This window comes from Odontomachus brunneus, unplaced genomic scaffold, assembly GCF_010583005.1.
Source record: "Odontomachus brunneus isolate Ranch 3 - 2012 unplaced genomic scaffold, Obru_v1 Obru_scaffold_097, whole genome shotgun sequence".
NCBI classification, from domain to species: Eukaryota; Metazoa; Arthropoda; class Insecta; order Hymenoptera; family Formicidae; genus Odontomachus; species Odontomachus brunneus.
Genome location: NW_022639547.1, coordinates 729847 through 749993, shown reverse-complemented (window position 1 = coordinate 749993; position 20147 = coordinate 729847). Strand labels below are relative to the sequence as shown.

The 20147-nt window shown below is 42.9% G+C and overlaps 1 protein-coding gene across 5 annotated transcripts in view; it reads left to right on the top strand.

The window, feature by feature from the left end:
• LOC116848699 (sn1-specific diacylglycerol lipase alpha) overlaps positions 1-20147 on the top strand; it is a 72189-nt gene that overhangs the window by 46611 nt on the left and 5431 nt on the right. For 3 of the 5 annotated variants that reach the window (XM_032825028.1, XM_032825029.1, XM_032825030.1), the window contains 11 exons: positions 1544-1755; positions 6808-6909; positions 7170-7356; positions 9035-9119; positions 9844-10172; positions 11089-11284; positions 11602-11790; positions 12996-13286; positions 13709-13938; positions 14536-14559; positions 15591-15723. In XM_032825028.1, coding sequence (XP_032680919.1) covers positions 1544-1755; positions 6808-6909; positions 7170-7356; positions 9035-9119; positions 9844-10172; positions 11089-11284; positions 11602-11790; positions 12996-13286; positions 13709-13938; positions 14536-14559; positions 15591-15723 — 1978 coding nt within the window. Of the gene's footprint in view, positions 1-1543; positions 1756-6807; positions 6910-7169; positions 7357-9034; positions 9120-9843; positions 10173-11088; positions 11285-11601; positions 11791-12995; positions 13287-13708; positions 13939-14535; positions 14560-15590; positions 15724-19694; positions 19901-20147 lie in introns of all 5 variants that reach the window. The other 2 variants (XM_032825033.1, XM_032825032.1) reach the window with 2 other exon arrangements.

Genomic DNA, 20147 nt, shown 5'->3' with positions numbered 1-20147 from the left:
TCATCCAAATAATTATACTTTTTTAAATTAGTATATAGAACTTTTTTTTTAAGAAAATAGTTTTATCTAAAAAAACCTGAATATTTTTTTAATTTTAATATATTGTTAAGTTATGCATTTTTTTTACGAAATTACATTTTTTATCGATTTCGGCAAATTTAAATTGTTATTACAAAAAATTGTTAATAAATGACTAAAGTAACTATTGGAACATAACATATAATCTCTCTAGAATATCCCAGAATTTTTTCAGATTTTTTAGATGATCGATTTTTTTTCGAATTTTCGGAGAACGGATGACGCTACGGGTCTCATTCTCTAAAACTATAATTCTTAAGCCTAGCACAACTCAGAACAAAAAGATCTCGGTTGGAACAAGAAAGATAGTATAAGTTTATTCTTGGTCCGATAGACTGTTTGTCAAAAAACTTCTTTTTAATTTTTCGGGCTTATAATTAAACTTATTGATTTACTTATTGATTTGTGCTTTTGGAACAATGTTTGGAACAACTAGAACAATCTATATCGGTATCGGAATGCTTTATTTTCAAAAAATGGGGTGTCAGGTCAAAAACATTTTTTCATTTTTTGGACTTATAATTCAACTTACGGATTTGTCCTTTTGGAACAATGTTTGGAACAACTAGAACAATCTATTGCGGTATCAGAATGTTCGATTTTCGAAAAGTGGGGTGCCAGCTCAAAAAATCATTTTTTTTTGTTTTATTCGAAAACCGTTTAGAATGAAGCAATATCACTTTGGAACAATGTGGTACAAAGTCAGAACAATCTGGAACAACTTTCAAAATTATAAATTTCAAAAAGTGGGGTTCCAACTTTATACACTCACCCGATTGCACTTTAACTCTTTAAGTATCACTGGTACCAATAAGAACTACTTAGGATCGGACAGTTGAAAGCTTATAAATGTGCTATTTAGAATGTTTTTGACAATATTTCATTAAACAAAAGTTACTAAAATTATGCGCCTTAAAGAGTTAAACTTTGAATTCTACAACGCAGTAAGAGCTAAATTATAGCAAGGTTAGGCAAGGTTATTACAATAGATTTAATTCTAATGATATATAATTTACTCCTACTTTGACTTTGATGTCCGAAATTTCCGTTTTCACTTTCAATGTCAAAATAGGTTGTATTGTAGGCTTCAGAATATCGAAATAGTATATGTTGAATAGAATAGTAAGACTGAAAGTAGGATGAAAATTTCGGCTAGGCTTGCTTTTTATTTTATCTTCGAGATGAAGTCGAACCAAGATTATTCCGCTTGTCGTAGGAATGATGGATACGAATTGCGATTTATGCTCGTGAATTTATAACGTAACGTATTCTTCCCCCAGGAAGAATTTGGAGAATGCGCAAGTGCGGAAGCGTACAGACGGACGTTGCGTTGCGACGTAAAGTGTAGTGTGTCTCCGAATTGGGTACCTGGGACGGGCGTTCTCGTCCTGGCGCCATTTATCGTCGGAAACTAGGTTTCAACTCGCATTCCACCTTTAAAAAGGGGCATCTTGATGGGTTGCAGGCTGACGGTGCTGGGCGTTCTACTGGGGATTCTCGAGTGGGATCGTAGCATCCCCTGCATTCTACTCCTATGGGACTACGTGATCGGCTACGAGGCCCTCTTCATGGGCTGTTTAGTGGTGGAATTCTCCATCTGCTTCCTGGCGACGAGGGGCAGCATTCTGGACACTGTGGCCAGGGCGCCGATGCAGTACATCCTTTATATCCGGCTATGTGAGTACACGGACAAAAATATCATTGCTACTACCAGGGGAAAAATGTGATTTACTTCCCTCCCTTTAAGGCTCCTGGCCCCTCGCATTGTCTGTCTCTTTTTAATGACGTCAGAAGCGAGAAAATGCTCTAACGATTAATAATTTATTGTAAATTAATCTGAATAAAAATAGACGAAGAAATAGGTTAAGAAGATGAATTGCATGTCACGTTAATTTACGATAAATTATTGATTGTTAGAGCTAAAGGGGAGTGCACGGAATATCTTACAAGTTTGTTCAATCGAATCATTGCAAGTGTTACTTTATGGATATATTTTTATTTTAACGTTTATTTCGCAAGAATTTTTTAGCATGCATTTTCTCGCTTCTGACGTCATTAAAAAAGAGATAGATAATGCGAAGGGCCAGAAGCCTTAAGTAACAGTTATCTTCAACAGAGGATATTTTCTCTTGATCGTAGTCTCAAAATATATTCGTCACAAATTTTCGAAGAGCTTATTACTGTCTAAGACATAATCAGTGTATTTTTTACTACAGTAATGGTATACTTATAATTGATGGTTCAGTTATAAGTACTACTTTAACTTCAACTTCAATATTTGGCTCCAGGCCTCTAAGAGTTATGCCCCAACGCCATTATTCCGATTTATGATATATTTCGAGAGTAGAGTCTTGGAAAATTCCAAAGGCACGTTCCAAAAAATCACAAGGTCCGAACTTGTTCGAACACGTCTTGTCGTGACGGCGGTTAGGCCGAGACTTAGTTATAAGTACTAGAGATGGGCGATACCGATTATAGCTATAATCGATTATTTCTTTCCGATACGTAAATATTTTGTAATCGATTGTTGGCGAGAATCGATACTTTTAAACCGATTATTAACTCCTATTGTACTAACAGAAAGATGGAACTTGATTGGTTACCCATTCATAGGCCGGTATTCATTCGGATCTTATATTTAACTTAACTACTACCGTAGTTAGTGAATTCTTAAATCTGATTTGTATATTCTTTTACATTTAAATCCAGCGGCACACGATGCTTGTTTTCGTACCAGATTGCTTGTTGAATAGAAATACTGCGTTCTGATTGGTGTATCTCCATCCATCTTCGGAAACACGCCAATCAGAATTTCCATCCATGACAGTATTTCCATCCAGCACGAAAACAAGCACCGTGTTGCCGCTGGCTTAATATACTCTAATCAGATTCGAAAGTTCACTAACTACGGTAACTATTAATCCAGATTAATGTCGTCATGTAAACATAATCATATACCAATCAGATTCACGAGTTTTACAACAGTTGCAAGCTACTTTCTCTGCTGAACATAACCATTGACTGTATCAAGAACAGCAAGTGGGTGCATCTAATGACTATGCATTCAACAGCAAAGGAACTAAGTAAGCGCTTAAACCGACGGCACATGGCGTTTGTTTTTACATTGAATCTGATGAGATTCAGTGACATGCTAGAAATGCTTTACTCTGGTTGGTATATTTTTAGTATATCACTGAATTTCATTAGATCCAACTTGTTTTTATACTGGTAAAAATAAAAATAAGTGGAATCGGAAAAGTTTATTCCGCAAACGGTACATGCGTTTATTCATCTATAATATATGTCACGTAAACTATAAATACATAAGCACACATATGCTCAACGAGATGCAGCGATAGTGTATCCGATTCTTTCTAGAATCGATTATTTCGCTCGATATATCGGGCTACCGATAATCGGTGCGCTCCAATTAAGTTACTAGAGTCATAATCGATTATTTCTTATCGATGTCCCATCTCTAAATAAGTACACGGAAAAAAAGGTTTGGTTGAATTAACCAAATATCTGGTCGAATACGTACGATCCAGAAGTTCCGATTGAAGTAATCCGAATTCTGTTTAAGTTAATAAGATTTTTGGTTGGCTTAAACAGAACTCGGATTACTTCAATCGGAATTTCTGGATCGTTCATATTCGACCAAGTATTTGGTTAATTCAACCAAACCTTTTTTTTGGAGTGTTATCCACTCCAATCAACTATAGTAACAACCATGTTAAAATTGCGAAATATGTAATCGAACTTTCAGCACACGAGAATCAAAATTTCGACTCGAATAGGTTAAATAGAATCAAAAGAGGTTGATGTAGGTTTCAGAATAAGTTTCAGAGTATCAAAATAGATGTTCATTGAATGGAATAGTAAAGCTGAAAGTAGGATCAAAAGTTCGACTCGGGCGTTCTCGCAAGAAGATGGGAAACTCTGTAGAAACACTCGGCGCGCGTATGTATAGTATGGATATGTTTTATCAGACTTTTTAATCCCACGCGAGACCAATACCCGTTCCCGTTCGATGTGTCGTCGATTAACTGTCGGCGACATATTATTAAAATTCCAAGGAACGACATATATCGAGAAACAGTGTCAATATGAAATGTATCGTGTGATGAAACGGTTCGATGACAATCACAATATTTGTCACGCTGTGCAATATCGCGTAACGGCGCTTGTAATGCGCGCGCTATCGCTGATATTTCTCTCTCCTCTTCGGTTATTCATTCCTCGCTATTTAGTTTTCCCTCTGCGCCCGTTTTATCTCTGCGACCGAGCTGCCGCGCCAGCCTTCTTCTTGGTTTCTTTTTCCTTCCCCTTTTGTCACTTTCCTCCTTTGGCGTCTCTTGCGTTCGTTCTCGTTTCGCGAAACGAAATTTAGTTCTTACGCGTATTAAGAGACGCGTATTCTGAGCACGCCCTCGTTTTTATTTAAATCCTCATCTCTAAAGACTCAGCCGGCGATTAATCTGCCCGCCGAGAGAGTATCGTTAAATTGCGCGGAGTGCGCGCGCGTGCGCGAAATGAATTCACAATTCGATTATAGTTTAACGCCGGTCGATGTAAATAGAGACGTGATATTAAGCCGCCGAGAGATTCAATTTACCGACCAATTATTTTCCCACGTGCTTCGACTGCAATCCGACTGTATAATTTCTTCGCGGGCGTTTGGATTAATATCGAGGAGAAGCTGAAGAGGGACGGAAGCTGAACGGATCCTGAATTATATTTTTTGCGTTGAAAACCTCAAAGGGGAAATCACATTCGATATCAAATTCACGAGAAACATTCTCGCGTGTCGAATGAAATCGGCGTGTCGGCCGTCGAAGAAGGCCGTCCAGTAAACAAAAAACATTAGAACATTTTGAAATCTTGATTTTACGCGTATCTCTTGAACATTTTTGTTTAATATTTTGAAAAAATTTCAAAGGTATTACCGGATAATATGGTGCCTTTAAATATTGCAAAATTTCCCTTCCCTTATCTCACGTCTCCGTCATCCCTCGATAAAGGAAGACTGCGTCTTCCGGTGTGCGAAAAGCGCGCGAGTCTTTTTAAAATAACGAGAATGCACACGCCAGTCTCGCACTCACTGGTATTACGTTCGCGCCGTACAAAAAGATCGAAGCTATCGACGGCGCTTCCTTCGGCCTGCCGCGGGGCTTACAAAAGCACGCGCGTCCGTTGTTTCCCGAGGCGGAAACGCGAGGCGACCGGAGGCGGCGGGCGCGTTTCCGCGGCGGAACGGACGACCCACTTGCAATAATGCTGACAATAAACGTGTCGCGAGATGTCCTCGAATCACGACGGAGGATTAAACTGATAGTCTCGAGAGATAGAGTAAAGCTTAATCTACAATATGCTCTTTGCGTTCTGTTTCTTGTCTTCTATCTTTGTCTGGCTTAGAGCTTAAGGTTTGAGTCAGAAAGAGATGAAGAGAAAGAAGCAGGAAGCAAAAAGCATATTGTAGATCAGGCTTAAACCACACAATTATTGGTATCCTCATTAGTCATTGGCACTCCAAGGAAACATACGTGGAAAAAGAAATTAGTATCCACTGAAAATTAATATACTTGAATTAATAATCCTTTCCTCATGCATAAGCAAAGATCTATAATTTTGTTAGAAGGATGTTAAAGTTTTGAATTTCAACAGTGTTACAATTTCATTTGAACATTACAATGGTCTTGTAACAAGTACAAGATTATTATTTTGATGATTATAATGATATCTTCTTCCAAAAGAGGGCGGCCAAAATGTGCCCCATTCTGAGACAGTGAAATCAATAGATGAAATGGGTACCGTTTTAAAGATTTCGACGAGCTGAAAATTTTGATATGTATCTCAAGTTGATCTGATTTTTCGTTCCGGAAATACAGCGTTCCAAAAATCTGATTTCCATTATGGTTTTTAATTTATAGAAAATGTTAGCGTTGGAATTTCGGAACGATCAAGGGCGCGTTGGAAAGCTGAGAGTGTCTACTTTTCAGGAAAAAATATATTATTTTGAAAATGATTTCAGAGCTCAAAATCGACGGGAAGTACCAAAATTCCAATTGGAACACTTGGATTTCCGGCTATTTGTCACTTGATCAGAATGATATATTTTTTTTGAAAAGTAGGCACTCTCAGCTTTCCAACGCGCCTTTGATCGTCCCGAAATTCCAGCGCTAATATTTTCTATAAATTAAAAACCGTAACGGAAATCAAATTTTTGGAACGTTGTATTTGCGAAAAATCGGATCAACTTGAGGTAGGTAAATTTTCAAAGTTTTCAGCTCATCGAGATCTTTAAAATGGTACCCATTTCATCTATCGATTTCACTGCCTCGGAATGGGGCACATTGTCTATAGGCATTTGGTCTCTCTCTTTATAAACGTTATGATCTCAGTCCAATATTTCATGCTTTTCATTCGTAAAAATTATTTTTGAACAATAAGAATATATCTTTCTTTGTCGAATCCGACGAAATTCGATCGGCGGACGAAGATCGACTTGCATCTTGCATTGGGTCATTTCACCACGTGTTTTTCTGCCGGTTTTCACCTTTATTCGTCCGTTGTTAAGGGAGAGAAACATCGAATCGATAATTCTGTCTCGCCTTGATCGGACGTTGAAGTGGAAATTGAGAGACAGATAAACAGGCAGGCAGATAAACAGATAAGCAGGCAGGCAAATAGGCAGCTTACTTGACCTACGAATTGGGTTTGATGTTTCAGTCTTGGTTCTAGTAGAGTGTGGATGGTTGGGCGCGGGTCTCACGTGGTTAGCGCATTATTATCATATCTGTCCAGTGGACCAAGCTAAGGATGTTATGTTAGGTGAGTACTTTGCATTAATGTGTCTCAGGAGACTTGAATGTGGTGTTTGGTCATAAAACAGCTTGCACACTTTTTATCGAATGAAGTTGCAGCACTTCAAGTCTTTAGAGTTTTGCAGAATCTCTTTACATGATAATCCGATCAAATAAGAAACTAAACCAATCAATAAGAAGTCAGAAGTGTCCAAGCTCTTATTTGAGGGACTCTAGCCGACAAGAGAGATTTGATTTTTTTATTATAATTTCCCTTGTTTCGAGCAGGTTTGGTGGCATCGAATTGCTGCCTACTGACTCTGATGATGGTGACCATTTGGTGCACGTACGACGCTGCCGGCAGGTCTTGGGTAAAAATGAAGAAGTATCAGCGCAGCATGAGGGAGGCGGAGTTGCGAGGGGCCAGATTGCACTACAAGCGCAGTGGCAGCAGAAATCGAAATTGGCGACAACGGTGAGTATCTCTGCGTGCCTGTGCCATCACGGCAAAACTTTTTTCTTCTTTTTGTGAGTTTGAAAACGTATCCCGTCTTGTCCAATGGGAGAATTCTTCCTTTACTTATATGTTAGGAACTGAAATGTGCTGTTAAAAAATTTACTCTTTTCAGCGCAATGTATCTTTCCTTAGCAAAACTTTGCTGGCAGTCTGTTCTTGCACTACTAACAGTAAAATTTAAGAGAATTCGAGAGAAAAAAAGAGAAAAAGGCTATAATAAAAATAAATTCTACTATTAGATAAGACAGGATATGTTCCTAAACTTGCAAAAAAGGCGCCCGATCTTTCTGCGCGATTGTACGCTAAGCCACAGTAAAGCCTTAACATTCAGTAGACCCTGAGAAGAGGCGAGGTCGCGGCTCGGTGTCCCGAATCTCCATTTCGCGCTTTCACATCATTCTCTGTGGCATTACGCGGGCGCGGGTAATTTAAATCCGCCTCCGGCTTAATCGCGAACGAAAGCCAGAAGGAGAGCACGCGACGGGAGGCTGAGGCTTTCCGCGAAATCACATCGCGGAAAATAGTAGCGCTCTCGCTACTCCTAAATGTATGTCCGACCAGTCCGGCGGCTTTTTCACTGATGCTCGCATCGCTTGTCCACTTTATACGTATACAGGGTGTCTCACATTCTCCTCCGGGCATTTTGTGGGGACGTAGAACAGGTTGCGGTGAACATAAAAGTCCTGTACCGTTTTGCGACATTCGCAATAATTATCGAGATATTAATTGTAGAAAACTTGTAAATGATCACGCAGAATATAGTAAATACGTTATAGTAGCGATGACTGCCGTCGTGTACTTATACTTTAGGTCAATTATTCAAATTGAACGAAAAAGTCCTCTACCATTTTCCAAATAATCACATAGATTTTTAATTATTAATTAAAGAAGATTATTGCACGATTTTGCGTGATAATGCACTCATCTTCTTTAATTAATAATTAAAAATCTATGTGATTATTTGCAAAATGGTAGAGAACTTTTTTGTTCAATTCGATCTAATAAGTACACGACGGCAGTCGTCGCTATTATAACTCATTTACCATATTCTGCATGATCATTCACAAATTTTCTACAATTAATATCTCGATAATTATTGCGAATATCGCAAAACGGTACAGGACTTTTATGTTGAACTTACTTTGTTTTGGTCACGTTCGAATCACAGAAATATGATGTTTACCTTCAATTCCGAAATATCAATTTCATTCATAAACGCAAGTTACAATTTGTAAGCTCAGTGCGCGTTGAAGTTATTAGGTTGATTTAACTAAATATTTTTTATTTAATATAATGTAATTATAGGGACAGAAAGTTGATGTTCTAACCTAAAGTAGTCGTCAATATCAACAAACATTCATTATAAGCGGTTGCTTTTATAATATTTATAAGCTATTTTTTATTTCACACAAAAATATGACTGCTCCCAACTTCTAGACGGTAGTGTACACACACACACACACACACACACACACGCGCGCGCGCGCGCGCGCGCGCGTATGTGTGTATATGTATCTTTCGCCTGGTTGTCGCAGAAATTTTATTTCAGCCGACTTTTACCTCGCTCCGGATTTGTGCGTTAACACCTCGCCGAGCACATCCTAAACATGTGTCCCGCTTAAATCTTCTGTTGCAGAAAAGTCATACGTGCCTATCAGGACAGTTGGGACAACAGATGCAGGCTGTTGTTTTGTTGCATGGGTAACTCCGATCGCAATCGAGTGAGTAACGCAGCAAAATTCACTTGGAAAATTTATTCATGAGATTAATTCAATCAAGAATTCTTGATTGATAATGTCAGAAGTGAGAAAATGGACGCTCGAAATTCCTCCAAAGTGCGTCGAAGTGAAAAGATATATTAAAAAGAAAGTGGAGTATTTAAAAAATATGCTTAAACAATGGCAAGTGTCATTTTTTCTTTATATATCTTTTTATTTCGACGTGCTCTGCAGAAATTTTGGGTATGAATTTCCTTGCTTTTGGCGTCATCATCCAAGATGGCCGGGAGCCTTAAATGCGGTAAAATTGCTGAAGAATAAAAGCCGACAGAAGAAAGTGGATCGTCGTTCTTAGAAAAGCAGAGACCTCGGACTAAGTAAATTAAGCGGGTAACCAATTGCTTCCCTAAGGGATGAAAGAATGGAAGAAAGATACAAGAAGAGGAAATCTTGAAATTCTTAAGGTGGTTTCTCACTTTTGCGAAATAACGATCTCTTTTGTGTAGCTTTTACGGACGGTCTCGCGGGAGAATGTAGTTTGTACGGTGTTACGTGTTCTTTCGTCCCCTGAAGCAAAGATTACCGATGTCTACGGAGAGTCTCCGCGGAGAAATTGTCTCTGTCAGAGGCAAGATTACTCGTTTGCATGCTCATCTTTGACGAAGAACATCGTCTGGTTTGAAGCGCGAGCTTACTTCGCTCCGACGAGATAAAAATTCTGCCGCAGAACTCGTTCGCTGACATCGCCCGGCTGCTGAGCGACTTCTTCCGCGACCTGGACGTGGTGCCGTCGGACGTGGTGGCCGGCTTGGTGCTGCTGCGCAAGTTCCAGAAGGTCGAGCGCGAGCTGATAGTGAAGCAGCGCAAGAACGACACGTACGAGTTCCTGTCGGGGGTGCCGGTCACTCCGCGCACCAAGTTCCTGTCGATGACCGAGGACGGTGACCTGGGCCACTTTCAGCTGGCCATTCACTACATGCACTTTGCCCTCGCAGCTTACGGCTGGCCCATGTTCGTCGTTAATCCCTCCACGGAGCTCTGCCAGTTGTGCACCAGGTAAATCCCTCCTCGTGCCAAGCCAGCGATCTGCGTCACGCGTTCGAGATTAGAACGAAGTTGTCTATTATCATTAATTAATTCGCAATATACAAAAAGTTCCGTCAGTTTTCTCGCGACGTGAGAATTCCATGAGCGATTCTCCCCTCGCGTTTCTACACACGAATATTATGAGAATATTATAGTGAAATTTGCTGCAGAATTTCATAACCGAGAGAACATAGCATTCCGCAGTAATTGAATATGCTTTCATTTTCATATGTGGTATTTATATTTTAGGAGTTCTGAAATGTTCTATTAAAAAATTTGCTACGTCTCTAAGAAAATTTGTTACACGATAAAAAACATTTTGTATTGAAACCGATCTGTGTGGAAACTTTTGTGTTAAACTTTTAACACAAAAGTTAATTTAACATATTGTCTGGCTATTCTGCGTTGAGTTCACATTTTCCATTCCTGAGTGTTTCAAATAACACAATTTGCATGTCATTTACAATATACGAATTCTTGATGACATTTTGCACGTAAAATGAACAGATAAGTTGTGTTATTTGTTAGCATATTTGTTTTGTGTTAACGCAGGAATCAGAATGGATAAATTGGGACACGAGAACTTTGTTCATTTTAACGTAAAATTTGCTGCAGTGCAACAGTGTTTTTAGCAAAATTTACTGTGTTCCTTAGCAAGGCAAGCCTTATTGATTTTACGGACCACTGCATTGTTGGAAACATTGTAGAATTGAAAAGGGTTTATTTATTTATTTATTTTATTTATTTCATTTTATACGATTATATTTACTTATTCATTTTATTTTATGTATAATTGATATGAAAAAGAATATTCTCGCTGTGTACGCACAATCGTGAAAAAGCACGGACGACCTCGTGAATCACGTGTCTTTTTCCCGGTCGACAGACTGCGATGCTGCTGCTTCCCCTGCGGCGCTCACGAGGACGAGGCGACGATCATCGAGGACAACTGCTGCCGGTGCAACTACGCCGCGCTGAGCGGAATGCTCGACCTGGGCGAGATCGAGGTTGTATACGCGACCTTCCACGTCGATGTCGGCGAGACACCGTTCTTCGTGGCGCTGGATTACACAAAGAAGAAGGTATGTCTCGTTGATCACCTCCGCCGCGAAACTCCAACGCGCGTTAACTTCCTCAACGAGAGACGAGACGAAGTCTGCTCGATCGAGCAATTGACTTACATGAGACTCAGCAGGATTGGCTGTAACGTGTCAGTTTTATCCGAAGATAATACACAACTGAAATACGTAACTCTCTGTAGAGCGGAACAGAGTCAGTCGACAAGATTGAAATTATTGCTGTGGCCTTTCCACGTTCCTCATACCGATTGATCGCCGTCATCCGCGTCTTGTGCGACGTTCTTCGCCCTTTGTACATTTGACGCTCACGTTTCCTCCAGGTGGTAGTTAGTATACGCGGGACTTTGAGCATGAAGGACGTGTTGACGGATCTAAACGCCGAGGGCGAGGTACTGCCTTTATCGCCGCCGAGGGAAGACTGGCTGGGGCACAAGGGGATGGTGCAGGCTGCCGAATACATACGCAAGAAGCTGCTGGAAGAGGGTATCATCGCACGTGCCCTCGCCAAGGTACACATCGCTTGCAAATGAGCCGCGCATCGCTTGGCCGGTCGTTATCGAATAGCACGGCGATAGAGACGCTGAAATAATTATCGTGCGATGTGCTCTATCTACCCGCATAATAACCGACAACTGGAACGCGCGAGCGTAATGAGAATTATCTTTCACGCAGTTGCACGTCGTGCGTAGTCTCAGCGGCAATTATTCTGCAATTTTCCATCGCAAACGCTCTTTCGTTTTAAATTGAGGGAAATAGCCAGGGGTTCCGTCTGTCACGGAGCTCTTTGCAGTGCGGATCGATAGACGTGTATTTATTTCATTGAAAATGCTATTTCGCACGGCGGGAGACGACAAACACCAAGTTGGTGCAATTCAGCTCGGCGTCTAATGGCTCCTTTCGCATAATAAAAAAAAATCGTCAGTCCTTATTGAATATGCATCGCGGAGGGAAAAACGTTCATCATCCGCCATATACTCGATGTGCGGCCAAGTGTGACGGCAACTTTTTCATCGTGGATTTAATCGCTCGTCGTTCGTTCGGAACAGTTAAATTTTGCAGCTCACCCTTTCGCGTTACATAAAGCTTATGTACTGTATGAATAGACAATATATGTGTGTATAATACATATGTATGTACTGCTTGCGTGTGTGCGCTGAATCTACTTTCTATCCCGATAGAATTTCCTACAGAGAATATATAAGGACGAGAGATTTAATCGAAATAATTCACGAAGCGGTACAACGTATCTCGTGCGATGAGTACATCTTCGTTTGAAAGGCATATCGCGCGTAATGAAATTAATTCCGACATTTATATAGTGAAATATGGGTCTTTTTCCATTAAGATAAAAGTACCAATGCCTGGATACTAGCATCTAACTTTAAGTATTCTTATTGTTTTAATCTTCAAATACGAATATTGAAACTTTCATCATAGAATATATATACATATATCGAATACGTGCATATATTCTACGCTGAGAATTTAAATATTCGTGCTTAAAAAACAAAAAAAAAATGTCCAGAATATGGAACCAGTGTTGTTGCTGTCCAGACATTGGTGCCTTGGATAACCATTATATATTCCTGAAGTTTGATTGCTACTTATACGTCAAACACGTAAATAATTAGACCGTCACAGTGTACGGTGGGCTGTATGACAGCGATAATCAAAGAGATTGTTTCGATGCTCGGTCGAATCTCGGTCGTCGCAGGATACCTCCAGGGGCACGCACCAATTTGGATTAACGCTGGTGGGACATTCATTAGGCGCCGGCACGGCGGCGATACTCGCGATCCTACTGAAGCAGGAATATCCGGATCTGGTCTGCTTCTCGTTCGGGCCACCCGGTGGACTTCTGAGCATGCCAGCCCAGCAATACAGTCAGGAATTTATCACCTCGGTGGTGGTGGGGAAGGACGTCGTGCCCAGAATTGGACTCCGACAATTAGAGAGTTTGAGGGCAGACCTCATCAACGCTATAAAGAGAAGTGTCGATCCTAAGGTATGCTTCGCAGAATTTTTTTTAACAACTCCTATCTTTTATACACTACATTTTTATCCTCGTCAAGTGAAATTGCTAATACCGGCCATCTTCTTCAACTGCTCTTACTTTCAGCCATCTGTTCAGAATTGGAAGATTGTGAATTCGAGTTCAAATTTAAGTCAAATTATATGTATAAAATTATTGAGTCAATTTAAACTTGAATCAAATTAGTTTAACCTGTCAATCAATTCCATTATTTGAAAATTCGCGAGTTTGGACACAATCGTGCGAACGCTTATGTCTATTCAGAACTTTGCATAATTCACAAAGCTCTCTCTCTCTCTCTCTCTCTCTCTCTCTCTCTCTTAATTTTCACTCTAAAATAGCACGAATGCCAAAATGCCACAAATTCGTGAGATAACATAGGCGATCTGTTCCAGTGGAAGACGATAGCGTGCTCGGTGATGTGCTGCGGCTGCGGCTCGACGCCCACGTCCGCGGCGAACCTGGAGGCGGGTGGCTGCATCAGCGAGTATCAGCGGGACAAGGATCAGGCGCGCGCCCAGACCGTCGTGCCCAGCGACTCCAGCATCGCTTTGACCTTGCACAGGCCGCTCTACCCGCCCGGCCGGATCATACATGTGGTGCGGCACCATCCGAACAAGGACGAGTAAGTGCCGTCAGCGCGTAACACTTGCCTCTTTTTCTTACACATCTGAGATAGTCTCGCAATTATCTTCTAAATTTGCATCTATAATGCGAAATTAAGTCGCACCGGCGAGGGTCGCTTCGGATATATTTACATACAGTACAGTACAGTACAGTTACATTACAGTATATTTACATTCGAGAGAGACGGCAGTCTCTCATGCACGGAGGATGCACGGATGCTTCTCCGAGCGTGCCAGTTTTTCTTCCCGGTGAAATTGCGCGAAGAAAGCAGGTGGTGCAACGCGAGCGTAGTTTGCATTATCCGGTAACAATGACGGATGGCAATGTGTGCATCGCTTGATGCTAGCGAAAGTAATTATCTAGCTTCCGTTTGGCGGAACTTTCGCAGTTCGCTGATCGATGTTTTTAACGTCGCGTGATTCGCGAATACTGTGGTCCGAAGTTACCGCACCGTCGGTGCGGCGTTGAGAGCGTGTTTAACGAGCTGGCGAACAGCGGCTCGGTGTAATTTACGCGCGAGATGAACCGATTTTGCGCCAGCGCGCGCGCGCTGCCGAACAAACGAGAAGTTAATTGCGCCTGTGTTTCTTTCTAGGCAGAAGTATGAGACGAGTTGGAGGTACGTTTATAGCAAATAGCTTACATTTTCAGGACTACTACTACTACTACTACCACTGCTACTACTACTCTACTACTACTACTACTACTACTACTACTACTACTCTGGGTTGTTGCATCTTGGAGATATGCCCGCATGCCTCTTGGGTTCTATATCCCGTATTTATCGCGTAGTTGAAGCTGCCCGCTTCAACATCTTTCGATACCGGTGTCGGTATCACAAATTCCGCTCCACACTGTTTAGAACGACTTCCATCTCAAGTGTCTCGAGAAGAGTATACGCCGGCGCGTCGGGGTTTTATTCGGCGCATAAGTCGCTCATATCAAAAGTGGCGTAGCGGCCGAACGTTGGAAATATCCTGAAGAAACGCGAATGCAACGCGATACATCGACCTGTATATTATTAGCGGATATCGCGAGGGTAACGTTGCGCACTTCGTATCCTCGGCTGAACGTTGAAGCTGCGGGTGGGGAGAAAGATATACCAGAATCTGTAAGCGCGCCGCTCGTATAATCTTCCTCGAGACACACGGTATATATGCATGTGATCAATATATTCTACACGCGAACGATACGTGGCCAGAGTGGTAGGTGGTTGAGTAATCTTTGATAGCTCCAGTACGTCTCCATCATGATCCATCAAGACAGACTTTACTCGTGCAGTCTCCCGATTGTAGTCCACTGGGATATGCATGCCTCCACCTCGTAGACACAAGACCTCTTCTCTGTAGGAGACAAATTAGATTATGCATGATTGATTACCTTGTACATAAGAAAAATGTATTAATCGCGACGAAGACGTTTCTTTTTTCTCTTTCGTATTGCGCCAGCAACAAACCGAGATAGGGAAACCGTATGAACGCGAATTTATCGTAAAACGCGAATCAGAAAGCAAAGGCGATAGTCCGAGGTCTCGCGTGAGGTCGCGAGGAAACGCGAAAAAGAAAAGCGATTGAGGGGGGAAGGGGGGTAGAACAAAGGGGAGAGAGAATCGCGAGCTCTCTCGGTACTCATTCTTGCGTTAAATTGCAGACAAATGTTGAGCAAGCGCGAGCCGGTGTACCAGGCGCTGTGGGCCGGGCCATGCGACTTCGACGAGGTGTTGATCAGTCCGGTGATGATACAGGACCACATGCCGGATCACATGCTGCGGGCGCTGAACAAGGTAAGCCAGGCGGACGCGATCGTGGGGCAAGTGAAGCGTTCGCAGGCGCCGCTGAGCCGAACCCCGTCGGTGAAGCCGGGCCATTATGAGCCGCTGGAGGAGACCACCGACGGGCCCGACGTTCTCAACGACGAGACGGTGACGGCTGTCGATCGGCGGGCGGTCAGGAACATGGACGCGGTTGATGATCCCGATCGGTGCGCGACGTTCATCCGGCCGGAGAGTCGCGCGATTAGCACGTCGATCGTCGTCGACGTGGAGGTGCACGAGACGCGGACGGAGCAGCCGCGTTAACGACCGCAACGACGACGGCTCGTCGTCGTCGTCGTCGTCGTCGATCTTTGTGCTGTTCCTCGCGATCGCGATCGCGCGGAAAGGGCGCGAGAGAATGTGCCAAGTAAAAAAGTAAACGGACCAGCATGTCGGGGATGATGCGCCGCGACTTGTCACGTTTGAGGATGGATCGCCTCGAACGCGAGCGGGGATAAATTCGTCGCCGGGATATTTCGCAGTCGGATCGGCGAGGAGTCCCGCGAGTCGCGCCCGTTAGATTGTAATTTGTACAGCTTACTTCTTCAGTTGTTCTTCCCAGCGAACACCATACTGTCAGCAATAACATCGATGTCGTAGTTTCCTACTCAACAATGTAAGTGCAAATAACAATATAACAGTCACATTGTTGATTGGGAAATTATACGTTGATGTAATGTTATTGTTAGAGTTGGCGCCCACTGGAGTCTTGTGCTTAAAATGACGGATACAAAACGATAAGATTACATTACGTTCAGAGTCTAAATTTCGATCAAAATCAATTATTGATTCTCGTTGATATTCAGCTTAATTCTTATGTAATATTATTATTTAGTATCCATCATTTTAAACAGAGTTGCACATCAAGGTATCTTTGATGTGTGTGTGTGTGTGTGTGTGTGTGTGTGTGCGCGCGCGCTAACGCAAGTATGTACGCGTGTGTGATTATTTATTGAGACGTGCCGCATTATGAATTAGCGTAGTATAGCGTAGACGTAGAGACGTAAGGAATTTTCGTATAATTTGCCAGCATAATATCCCGTCACCGTAACCGTATCGTTTATTTTCATCACACTCGGAGCTCTTTAGCGTTCAAGTAGTGCAATTCTGTTTTGCGTGCTGTGCTTTGGAACGATGTGATTGTATATAGTTAGAGTTTGTCGCTCGGTGTGGAGACTACGATGTAGAAAGGTTCAGCTTCGGAGAAACGCGGATGAGAATCGCGCAGGGTCGGCGCGACAACCGCGGGGCATCTCGCTTTCTTGATGAAAATACGCGCCTTCTTGGACGCCTCGGGAGTACACAAGTCAGGTGGAACAAACTCCTCGAGCGAGTGAAACAAACATTCACAGTTGTATTCGCGTTTCGAGAACGAAGTCAGATCTTCTCGTTTGCCCTCCAACCGTTCCGCGAGGGCCGACCCGCTGTGATTCGCGTTCGCTCTTTCGAATATACCGCGGATAGTGACCTCACTATTGTCTACGATATCGCTACCTCGCAAAATACGCGTGTACGCTGAGTATTCTTGTATTTACTACTTCCCCCGACATTATCGCCTAAGTAGAGTAATAGGACTGACGTGCATGCCCTCGTACAATGCATGAGCTCCATCGTCTGTGGCCGAAAGTGGCCAACCGGCGGCACGCGAATCCGCTATCGTTTGCACGCGAGCGTGATCGTTACACGTTCGTTCGTTACGTAAAACACTAATCTCGCACAGGAATCGCTTGGCACAAACAATCACGATCGAGAATTCAATCTGTCGTTACGGGGAGAGCGTGGGAAGCGTGTTAATTGATCTCCGCTTAGAAAGAGACAGCGTCGATCGCTTACATTCTGACAAATGTCTTCGTAAAGAAGGATCATCGCACAAAAGAAATATCATGGTTCTCCTTTTGTACAAGTTAAATTCTTGGTTTTTCACAACTTTAAACCCGGTAGAACGTATAGGAAACTTTTGAATAGCGCGTTTCAGTTGAAACATGAAACGTTTCAGCTGAATAGTGCGCATGGAAGAACGAATGTATAGTCAATTATTGCAGAAAGTGTCGACGTGATCCTCGCTAAGAAATTCTGTAACAATTTCCGCTGTAAATCTCTCTCCGTGTATACATACGTACAATTATCGCACGATTGATAAATTGATGGATTAATCAACGGGCGATTGTTTCCCTTCAGATTCAAGTCCGTAATGAAGTGGACCGATTGAATTCGACGCACGTTTATTAGACATAGGTTGACCATTGTCGGCTCGCTCATTGAAGCAAACGCTTCAATGATATCCGTGCGCGTCTCTTGTACGTTTTCTCACAAGAGATCAATCTTTCTATTCTTCCTCACGCTCTTTTCTCTCTCTCTCTCTCTCTCTCTCTCTCTCTCTCTCTCTCTCCTCCCTCTCTCCTTTTCTCTGTCTCTTCTATCCATTGCACGCAAAACGACTAAAGTACAAGCGAAACGAAGACGCACATCGGTGCGATGCAAGTAACTTTCCAGCGACGGAACGCAGTACACTGTGTGAGTGACTGTGTTACACAGTGTCGCGTGTGTACATTGCTGGGAAGCGCTCTATATTTTTCTACGGCGCCCGCGAGAAATGCGAGTCGATTTACAAACGAGAGTGAATTCTTGCTATTGCTGGTCGGTCGTTTTGGATGCACAGTTCCGTAACAGTTCCATTCTGTATAATTTGCGATGTATGCTACTTCGATCAATACATATACTTTCTGCCACAGAAACGATCGTTGTTGTTCATTCGACGAGGCTTCCCGATAGCTTCCCGAGTCTCGTCGCGCCGAGACGCTTGACGATGCGACACGTATGCCGTCTACATGCGTATGCGTGTATCGATGTATGCGTGATATGAATCAAATGTAACGCGGAATACTCAAAGGAGTGCGTCCGTCCGTACGTGCTATACGTGATCGGTTTCGTTTTCAAGCGTCTCGCGCGTGTCGAGCTGTACGCAAATATCGATGTGTGAGTGATTAATATCTCGACTCCGCTCGCTCAGATTGACCGATTTGTTTGTAGATTTGAGTTGCGTTAAGTAGCTTAATTACACTTGTGTTCGCCGTACGTTGAAAAGAGGAGACTCCTGAAATTTATTTGCCGGATAAAAGTCTGTTTCACGGAGAAATACATTTAATTTCACAAAAATAAACTTTATACCTCGCAAATAAATTTTCAAATATTTTTTTTCTCAATGTACGAGATTTAGCACACTGAGAAAAAACAAGATTTATTTGTATAGAATAAAAGTTCATTTCATATGGGAGGAAATAAAATTTATTTAAAAATTAACTTTTAATTCTCTTTTACAAATAAATCTTCAGACATTTTTTCTCAGTGCATTTCTTTCGCTAATTTATTTTACTATTGTATGTGTGTATGTATGCGCGCGCGCGCGTGTGTGTGTGTGTGTGTGTGATTACTACTCTCTTCCGTATATAGTCTTCCGCTGTCGTATGCGCTCTATAGTAGTTTGCTCTCTTCCTCTCAACACTGACTCGTATTCTTGTCGTACATTCGACGAATGCACTGAATGTGTATAGAGTCGAGATTCTTCATTTTCTTCTTCTCGAGAATAACGCGTAGAGCGTTATGCACCGTGAGAAGAGAAATCGTCTCTTCGCCCCCAAGATAATCCAGGAGAATAGTCAAGGACCCGAGTTACAAATCGTGCGGACTCCGCGGCAGGGCAAACGCGATGTGCCCGGAAAAAGTCGCATGTATAAATTAACGATGATCTTTTCACGAAGTTCGGGTTCTCCCACTTCCCCGGGATCTTGCGATCGAGCGGAGTCTTGATGCGACTTGCAAGTCGGATCCTCGCGGAGTCGGTCTCGCCGCGACGAGAATCACGCGCGTCTCCGCGCGATATCCGCGAGAGATTCGGCCGAGCGAGCCAAGCTGGCTGAGGGTGTGTGTGCGGTATGGACCAGGTGTTGGCGTGCCGAGATCGGGGCTGCGCGACGACCGGTGCGGGGGCCGACACTACGGACATAGACATCGCGGTAATAGACCCTGCGACCTTCGGAAAGCCCCTCGCCGATCACCTGTCCTCGCACGTCGTGGTGCTTCATCACCATCAGGCTACACCGACGGACGCCCACGTCACTGCAGCGGCCTCCTCGCGCCGCGACACAAGGTACTTGGATCGCCGCCGCCGCCGCCGCCGCCACGAAGGCGAGGTTGTTCCGGACGAAACAAGCTCGTGGACTGGGGATATCGCGCGCATCGTCTCGTAATGTATATCGGTCGAATCCGAGTCCGAGATTCTCGTTGACCGCAACGAGGTCGCGTGATCGTTCGCGGCTGTCGCGTTCTCTACAAGAGGGTAAGGCACTTCCTGGCGCAACGTTGATCGTCGTGAATCGAGAGGCATCACGCATTTA